Source organism: Macaca nemestrina, chromosome 7, assembly GCF_043159975.1.
Source record: "Macaca nemestrina isolate mMacNem1 chromosome 7, mMacNem.hap1, whole genome shotgun sequence".
NCBI lineage: Eukaryota > Metazoa > Chordata > Mammalia > Primates > Cercopithecidae > Macaca > Macaca nemestrina.
Genome location: NC_092131.1, coordinates 88,074,325 through 88,083,784, shown reverse-complemented (window position 1 = coordinate 88,083,784; position 9,460 = coordinate 88,074,325). Strand labels below are relative to the sequence as shown.

Here is a 9,460-nt window from a genome sequence, read left to right as displayed (position 1 = left end):
ACTGAGTAAGTATCATTTAAAATTAATATTGCATCACCACTTCATATCCTTTGAAATTGCTATTATATATACATACAAGAAGTATTGAGGGTTTCGAGAAACTGGAACCGTAGTGCACTGCTGATTGGAATGTAAACTGGTTCAGTCACTGTGGAAAACAGTATAGTAGTTTCTAAAAAAAAAAAAAGAAGAATTACCATATGATCCAGCAATTCCACTTACGCATACATACATCAAAAAAAAAAAAAAAAAAAAAGAAACCAAGGACTCAAACAGATATTTGTATGTCAATGTTCATAGCAGCAACATTTACAGTAGCCAAATGGTGAAAACAACTTAAGCATTCTCAGTGGATGAATGGATTTAAAAAATGTGTTATATACATACAAGGGAATATTATTGAGCCTTTAAAAAGAAGAAAATTACGACACATGAGTAAAACCTGGAGTCATCAGGCCAAGTGAAATAAGCAAGTCATAAAAAGACAAATGCTGTATGAGTTTACTTATATGAGGTATCCAGAGCAGTCAAATTCATAGAGACAGAAAGGAGAATGGTGGTTGCCAGAAACTGGTGGAAAGGTTGAAAGGGGAATTATTATTTAAATGAGCAGAGAGTTTTAGTTTTGCAAGATGAAAAAAGTTCTGGAGATGGATCATGGTGATGGTTGCACAACAATGTGAATATACCTAATGCTATTGAGCTGCACACTTAACATGATTAAAGTGGTCAGTTTATGTCAGTTATATTTTACTACAATTCAAATAATTAATGGGGTATCATCTCAAGGAATGCTAGCATAAGTAATAAATTGTTATGTGAGTCCAAGTCGTGTACGATGTTCATTTTAATAATGAAGTTCGATATTATTGAGGATAGAGTGTTAATATATGTTAGACAATAACTATTTGAAATATTACAATCTGTGAAGCTGAAATTACGGTTTGGACTTATCATAGGGAATCTGGTGGATACGGGCCAGGGTCTTGGTTTCTTGTGCAATATTAGACTACAGGGGAAATCTGTGCAAATGAGCCTTATTCTATTTCTACGATTCTAATTCGAAAAGGCATTTGGATCAGATTTTCTACTCTGGAGAAAGAAAAGTTCATCGTGACTGTTTTCATGTCTTAGTTATTGTACTATACCATACTCTTTCTTTTTTTTCTTTTTTTTTTTTTTTTTGAGACAGAATCTCTCTCTGTCGCCCAGACAGGAGTGCAGTGGCACAATCTTGGCTTACTGCAACCTCTGCCTCCTGGGTTCAAGTGATTCTCTTGTCTCAGCCTCCTGAGTAGCTGGGATTACAGGCATGGGCCACCACACCTGGCTAATTTTTGTATTTTTAGTAGAGACAGGGTTTCGCCATTTTGGCCAGGCTGGTCTTGAACTCCTGACCTCAGGTGATCTGCCCGCCTCAGCCTCCCAAAGTGCTGGAATTACAGGCATGAGCCACTGTGCCTGGCTGTATTCTTATAAATATATTTTATGTTGTATAACCTCCAAGATCAATGAGATGAGCATGACCCAGAGAGACGGTCTGTAGAACACAGCCAGGCTAGCCCATGTGTAGAATTTCTTCAGCTCATGTACAAAAGGTTGAGTTTTAGAAGCTGTCATGGAGATTTCTAAAAGTTGGATGGTACCTTATTCACTCAGACATTTCAGTGAAAAGCCATGTGCCTCCAAATGAAGACTGGTGCTGTATCAGTCATGATTCTCCAGAGAAAAAGAACCAAGAGAACATATATCGATACACGGAAAGAGATTTATCATGTGGAATTGGCCCACACAATTATTGAGGCTGAGAAACCCCACAATTTGCCATCTGCAAGTTGGGAAGCTGGTGATGGAGTTCCAGTCCAAACCCAAAGGTTCGAGAACCTGGAGAACCAATGTCATAAGTTCTAGTCTGAATATAAAGGCCCAAAAACCAGAAGCACTGATGTCCAAGAGCAGGAGAAAGTGGATGTCTCAGTTCAAGCAGAGAGAGTCCATTTGCCCTTGCTCTGCCTTTTTGTTCCATTTAGGCCCTTAACAGATAGGACGATGCCCACCTGCATGGGTGAGAGAGACCTTTATTCAGTCTATGGATTAAATGCTAACCTTTTCCAGAAACACTCTCACACTTAAACTCAGAAAAAAACGTTTATGTGAGCATCCCCTAACCCAATCAAGTTGACACATAAAATCAACCATCACAAGTGCCTAGAAGCTTGAATTCCTGTGTTCCTCCCTTAGACACTAAAATGGGGTCTAGCAGTCCTTAGTTCTAGGCCCTTACTTACATCAACTTATTGATAAATTAGGAGCTCAGCTCTGAGTGTAAAGACAGGGGTAAGGAATGGGAGGAGACTAACAGACTGGACTTGCGTAAAGCGTGCAAAGAGCAATGGACGCCTCCCTACCATCCCCCATCACTACTATTTATCCCTGTTTCAGAAAGTTTTAAGCAATAATAGTAACATGATGTTAAGAAGTTTGAAGAAGGCCAGGCGCGGTGGGTCATGCCTATAATCGCAGCACTTTGGGAGGCCGAGGTGGGCGTATCACCTGAACTTCGGAGTTCAAGACCAGCCTGACTAACATGGAGAAACCCCATTTCTACTAAAAATACAAAGTTAAGCAGGCGTGGTGGCACATGCCTGTAATCCCAGCTACTAGGGAGGCTGAGGCAGGAGAATCGCTTGAACCTGGGAGGCGGAGGTTGCAGTGAGCCAAGATAGCGCCATTGCACTCTAGCCTGAGCAACAAGAGCGAAACTCCATCTCAAAAAAAAAAAAGAAAAGAAAGAAAGAAAGTTGAAGAAAAGGAGATAATTTTCTCCTTTTCTTTCATCAGACTGATCCTCCAGCCGCTCTCTTGAGGTGATGTATTCTCAGAGGCAGCCACATCTACTAGAAAGTGAGGAAAATAATTGTAGATAATTGGGACTCTTTCTAAAAGTGAGAAACTGTTTGTAATTTTGTAAACACAAACATCTAAGCTAAATTAAAGTAAAGATGTGGAATTCACACAAATAACACTGGACGACAGAAATGTCCTTTGGGGAGTTTGCCTTCCTAAATATAGAAAGGCTTTATCCTGAGCTGCCCACATCTGAATCTACGTATTGCCCTGTAAGAAAGAATAAGACAAGTGAAAGCGCCACACACACAGCCCTAGAAAGATGTATTACATAAATGGCTGAAAGGGATTTGAGTTCTGTTGGTGCCAAATTGTGCTACAAGGAAGAAAATTCCAAAGTGAGAAACCCCACATCACCATCCCAGAGCCAGTGCACTAGATTGAAGCACTTTTTATTCTTTCTGCTGAACTAGAGAATCACATGGATGTGTCTTCGGAGCACATTTCAGGCAACCATTTCCTTTTCCTCTTGGTGCCAGTCATCCTTCCACTGCAGGCATCTGTATCCATAACACATTCAAGGCATGCTAACTTGTGGGACCTGCATAAGACCACATCTCAGAGCACTGTCTGTGAACCGAGGCTATGGTGCTTTCGTGAGGTGTTGGGAAAGGAAGAAAGGAAAGTGGGTGATTAAAGTGAATGGAAACAAAATTACCATTCTCAACTTTGATCTATAAGGATCAGTATGGAGAGGATTATTCCTCCCACCCTAAGCTCTCAGAGAACACTCTGCTAGGGCGGTATGACAAAGACACCATCCTCATTGAGGAAACTTCTGTGTTTAGGTGGCTCCACGAGATCATTTATAGTATGAGGAATAAGTTTGTGTATTTCATTTTGCCATGCACAGGTGATAAGGACATAGCCCCTCCTATAAAATGATTTATATTTACACCACGGTACTTCAAATGCTTCTGTTAAATTACAATACACTCCTTCTACAAGACCCTTGCTCCTGTTGCATTTCCTAACTCCATTCTTACATGGCACAAATCTGTTGTAACAGATTTTTTCCAGCTCGTCATATTGCATAAGGAGGAAGTAATGTTCTGTCACACAATGGTGTTTGTGGTAAACATTTTTTCTCATGATTTCTGCATTACAGTAGTCCCTATCATATAATGGCATTCCAGGTTCAATAATGACACGTCTTTTGACGTTTTCTTTGGTAGGTGGTCTGGTGGGCCCTGTCCTATGAAATTCTTCCAAATACTCTTCAAATTCTTCCATATCATCATCTGGGGAATCAAAATCTGTATCCACCTCTTGAAACTGCACTGGCTGCAGCAGCTGCTGCAGCAATAGAAGCAGGAGCAGTGGGTGTGTGGTGATCAGAGTTCTCATCATTTTTCCAGTAGACACTAAAAGAGATAAGGAGATATGTTCTGTTGTGATAATGTGCTTGCTTCACATTTCCTGTGAGGGGCACATTTATGCCACATATTGCTGTTCTGGGCTCTAAGATTTTGGATCATTTTTAAATCGCCAACTCATAATCGATCTGAATACTTCTAAATTATTCACAGAAATGACCTTACTAGGCCTACAGTTCAGCCTAGAGCTGTGGTAAGAGAAGAAAAGGTGAAAGGAAGGAGAATGAGAATGGAAGAGAAATAAAAGTAAGGAGGAAGAAAAGGAAACAAGGAAGAAATGGAGCAAGAGAGAGATTAAAGGCCGGGTGAGGTGGCTCACGCCTGTAAACCCAGCACTTTAGGAGGCCGAAACGGGCGGATCACGAGATCAAGAGATTGAGACCATCCTGGCTAACATGGTGAAACCCCATCTCTACTAAAAATACAAAAAATTAGCCGGGCGAGGTGGTGGGCGCCTGTCGTTCCAGCTACTCTGGAGGCTGAGGCAGGAGAATGGCGTGAACCCGGGAGGTGGAGCTTGCAGTGAGCGGAGATCGTGCCACTGCACTCCAGCCTGGGCGGCAAAGCAAGACTCCGCCTCAAAAAAAAAGAGAGATTAAGGAGAGAAGTAAGGAGAAAGGAAATCAAGACAGCAGTGAGGAGAAAGGGAGGGAGGCAGAGAGGAGGCTCACATGCTTCTTCCGTCTGAAACAAATGCATCTTTTTCCGCTTCCAGGAGTTGAGAACTTGCTCTGAAAAGAGCCACCCTCCCCTTTCAAACATTCCACTTTGATAAGAAAAAAATTCCTTAACCGTGTCTTTCTTTCTCCCCTTGCTCTTTTCTGACCATAGATGCCCTTGGGAAAGGGATCAAGGAAGGTTCAATTTTGAGCAGCTGGGATAAATACATTCTTGAAGTCATCCTAAACTAAAAACAATGATACACAGTGATAGCTAGCATAATGAGGAGTTACGTGCCAAGCACTAGACTAAGCACTTTAAGTATATTATCACCATCATCCAAACAACCCTATAATAAATATATTATTTTTAGTATTGTTGTTGTTATAACAATGAATGTTGCAAAAAGAAGGTAAAGTTATTAATATCTCTCTGTGAAGGGAAGTTGCTTAAAATCTTACATTAGATCTGGCAGACTCCTGGTTCAAGCCTATTTTTGTCTAATTTCCACATATCTGTTCTTAGCTGGTATTCTATGGCCTCTATCAGTCTGGTTTCCCTTCCTAAGGCTAGACTGTATCTCCTTCTCCAGGCTCTCAAACACAGTGACTACTGAAATGGCCAATCTTAAAACTGAATTTGAGCCCCTAGAGTGCTTTGACAAATTGGTCCACACTCCACGAAGAACCAATTGTTTTATTGCAGAAGCAATCTCCTGAGTTTTCTTACCTTACCAAGCTCTTTGTAAAAGAAGTCCTACTTGGTGGCAACCTGAGTGATTCTCTAACAGTCGTTCCCTGGAGACCTTGATCTATCAGTGATGGAGATGGACAACCTCCTGTTCTAGGCTGGATACTGAGTTTGTTCATATGTGTGTAGAAAGGTTAGAGAATGATGGAATTAAAGAGAGGTGGATGTTGGGGGACACATCAGAAAGTGGAGACAATATGAAAGTTGAGCATAGGAGTGCAAAGAATGGGAAAGAAAAGAAAAAGCTGCGTAAAATAGTGATGTGAGAATGGACACTCTGGGGTGGCCATGTGCCACACTGTCCCTCCCCTCCCTGCTTTTCCTCCCATCCCTGCTTTCACACTCTCATCAGTGTCCTCCAGGAAGTCTCTTCAGAAGAGTGATCCCATGGTGACAGGCCAGAGAGCTCAGAACATACTCTCACGAGAACGTGGAGCCTCTGCAACATCTTGATCTGGAGAGAACATGGACAGTACACGTGTGAGAAGCAGAATTCAGGCAGCTGTGGCCCTGCCCTTTCTACTGCCCGAGAACATGCATAGGGCCTGTCCAGAATACTGTCTTGTTTTTTAAATCTGCAACCTTCTTAATTCTTGGTTTATGAATTCAATTGTGGTTTCGTTCTTCTCAAAATCCTTTCTCATCTCAAAGTATGTGTACTTTTTTTTGTACTCCATTCTGTTACTCTTACAGATTTTTAGAAATCTTTCAACCATCTGGAATTTATTTTAATTTATAGTAAGAAGTTAGTGTGGTCTTTTTTCACATGGTTTATACGTAATCTCAGCATCAATTATATGGGAAAAAAGCTATTGTCTCATCTCTAATTTTAAAAGCTACTTTCTATATTTCATAATTCTGTTTCTGAACACTTTTTTCTGTTTTGATATGCCATAATATGCTGTTTTACTTATTATAATTTTACTGTTTTTTTTTTAAGAGTCACGGTCTCACAATGTTGGCTGACTTGACTCAGAACTCCTGGGTTCAAGGAATCCTCCCACAGCCTACCAAGTAGCTTGGACTACCGGTGCACTCCACTGTACCTGTACTTATTATCATTTTATGAAACATTTTGATATCTCATAAAGCAATCTACACTCATTCCTCTTCTTATTCAAATGTTCACTACGGAGACAAGGAGAAAGTAGATTATAGGGTGCCTGGGAGGTGGTAGAAATGAGGATTAACAGTAAATGGGAGAAAGAGAGACAGAGGAGAGAGACAGAGAGAGAGAGACAGGGTGGCAGTGAGGGAGGGAGGGAGAACACAGAATAAATAGTGTTGAAACAAGATCACTCAGTGTTTCTGAAGTTTTTGCCTGGTAATCTCACACAGCAGAAACTCCTGGCCTACCTGGGGAATATAGGCGTCTTAGTTTTTCCTGGGTTCTCACTAATTGAAATTTCTGTGGATGAATCCAGAAATTTGCATTTTAAACAAATTTAAAGGTGATTCTTAGTTCACTAAAGTTGAAGAAGGAATTTCTTAATACGCATTAAAATGAACTTGTGAAAAAAAAACATCAGAAAACAGTAGGGAAAATGTTTGGCCTTTTCAGCAAATGTTCTTGGAAGAAGAATGGGATGAGTCGCTTCCTTCTTTGGGCTATTGTGAATCATGTTGCTATGAACATGGGCACACAATTACCTGTTCAAGTCCCTGCTTTTCCTCCCTGTTTTTAAACTTGCTTGGAAGGTTTATTGCAACTTAGATTTGCAGACTGAGAAAGGCCTTGGAAAGGTTGTCTATCTAGTTTCTCTTCCTAAAATGCAAGTTCTGCGCCCCAGATCAGAACTCTGTATTTAACCACACACATAAGAAGTTTACAGTAGGCCGGGCACGGTGGCTCAAGCCTGTAATCCCAGCACTTTGGGAGGCCGAGACGGGCGGATCACGAGGTCAGGAGATCGAGACCATCCTGGTTAACACGGTGAAACCCCGTCTCTACTAAAAAATACAAAAAAAAAAGCCGGCCGAGGTGGCGGACGCCTGTAGTCCCAGCTACTCGGGAGGCGGAGGCAGGAGAATGGCGTGAACCCGGGAGGCGGAGCTTGCAGTGAGCTGAGATCCGGCCACTGCACTCCAGCCTGGGTGACAGCGCGAAACTCCGTCTCAAAAAAAAAAAAAAAAAAAAAAGAAGTTTACAGTAAAAAGAAAAGATTGGAATAAGTAATGGGCTTGTAGGTGGACCAATGTATTTCAGAAGGATTATTAAGTGGTATTTTAAATTTTTAAATTTAAGAGTAAAATGTAAATTTAAAACTGATTTAGATTAAATTAATTTAAAAAAATTTTTTTTGAACACCTTATATAATGAAGCATCAATAAATCACAATCATATAATTATTATATAGCCTTAATCACAAAAGGAAAAACTAAATTAAATCTTTTAAATTGACAATAATTGTAATAACTTACAAACTCAGTGCTGATGAAAGTGTGATGAGATGTTTCTGTCAGAAAGAAATTGTTATAATTTTTTGGAAAATTTGAGAAATACAATAAAAAGAATAGCTGATACTTTCCTCTAGCATTTCAATAGCTAGAATTCTAAGTTGCAATAATTTATATTGAAAGACAAACAGCAAATTTTACTTAAAAGGGAAAAAAACTGAAATTTTAAAATATAAATATCCAAGAAGGTAGGAAAGGGAAAGGTTAAAATGAGTCCGATGTGTTTATAGAAATCACAATAAACATTGCAACAATAATTATTATTATAAGAGCTAATATTTATTGGGACAGTCAGTATTTTATGTTCATAGAATTCCATATTCTTAGAATGGGCTATTTTTCAGAATTTACAAATTTATTAATCAATAAAATTTTAGATCATCTGAGAAACAAAGAGAATAGAAAAAAAGAAAAGAATTAAAAATTTTAGAGATATTAAATATTTTGTGATATAATATTATAGTAGTAGGACTCCCTGGTTGACAGTGAGAAAAATTCCAAACAAATTACCTTAAATGCAAGGGGCACTGTATTGACTCACAGAACTTGGAAGTCCAAGAGGTAGGGCAGGAGACAGAAATCAAATTCTTGACTAGACTCTTGTTTCTACTCTCTCCCACTCTACTCTCCTTTGTACATTCACTTTATTCTCGCGTAGGGTCTCTCCATGTAATGAGAGACCCTACGCAGTCATTACATGGAGAGACACTGCCCCTTTGTGGCCTTATATTTAGGGTCACAGTAGGAAGTGCCATTTTCTCACACCTTCACCCAACATGGAAAATAACTTTTCTGATTGGCCGTGCTTCTGCCACATGAATAAATCCAGGGATGTGGGGCACTCTGATTGGCTACCTGAAACACATGTCCTCTTTCAGAAGTAAAGGCAAAACTACACAATTAAAACCCAACAGAATTCCAATTGTCGACAGAAGGGCTGTTCCCTATTACACAAAAAAGGAATAGAGACCAAATCCGAAAGTAATAAACATACTTTGCTGTTTAGCTGGGGGAAAATCAAAACACTCCATCTATAGCATGTTCCCAATTAACAGAAATATAGATTACATGTGAATGAAAAGAAAAAAATAAAATAGAAAATAAGTTGTTATTTCTGAATGATATATTTCTGGTTAATTTTTTATTCTAATCTTTAAAATAGACAATTTTACAAATTCAAAAAAATAACAAAATGTCATTGAAGAAATGAAGTTTTAAGATCTGGATTGGGCATGTTCTTAAATATGAAGTGCTATTTTTCCAGACTCCCACATGTTTATGTCAGTAAAGTCAATTTTCATCAGCATCAG

The 9,460-nt window shown here is 39.4% G+C and overlaps 1 protein-coding gene across 2 annotated transcripts; it reads right to left on the bottom strand.

Moving 5' to 3' along the window:
* Nucleotides 1-3,230: 3,230 nt before the first annotated feature.
* LOC105499268 (inactive ribonuclease-like protein 9) lies at nt 3,231-8,830 on the bottom strand. Of its 2 annotated transcripts, XM_071099428.1 has the most exons (3): nt 8,661-8,830; nt 8,115-8,149; nt 3,231-4,271 (listed from the first exon to the last, which is right to left on the bottom strand). In XM_071099428.1, the coding sequence occupies exon 3, from the start codon at nt 4,255-4,257 to the stop codon at nt 3,643-3,645; it is 615 nt and encodes a 204-aa protein (XP_070955529.1). In that variant the 5' UTR covers nt 4,258-4,271; nt 8,115-8,149; nt 8,661-8,830; the 3' UTR covers nt 3,231-3,642. The 2 variants fall into 2 exon arrangements, with proteins under 2 accessions (XP_070955529.1, XP_070955530.1); XM_071099429.1 differs by lacking the exon at nt 8,115-8,149.
* Nucleotides 8,831-9,460: the final 630 nt, after the last annotated feature.

Excerpts from the sequence above, each read along its gene's own strand:
- LOC105499268 (XM_071099428.1), bottom strand. The coding sequence starts at position 4,257 with ATGATGAGAACTCTGATCACCACACACCCACTGCTCCTGCTTCTATTG.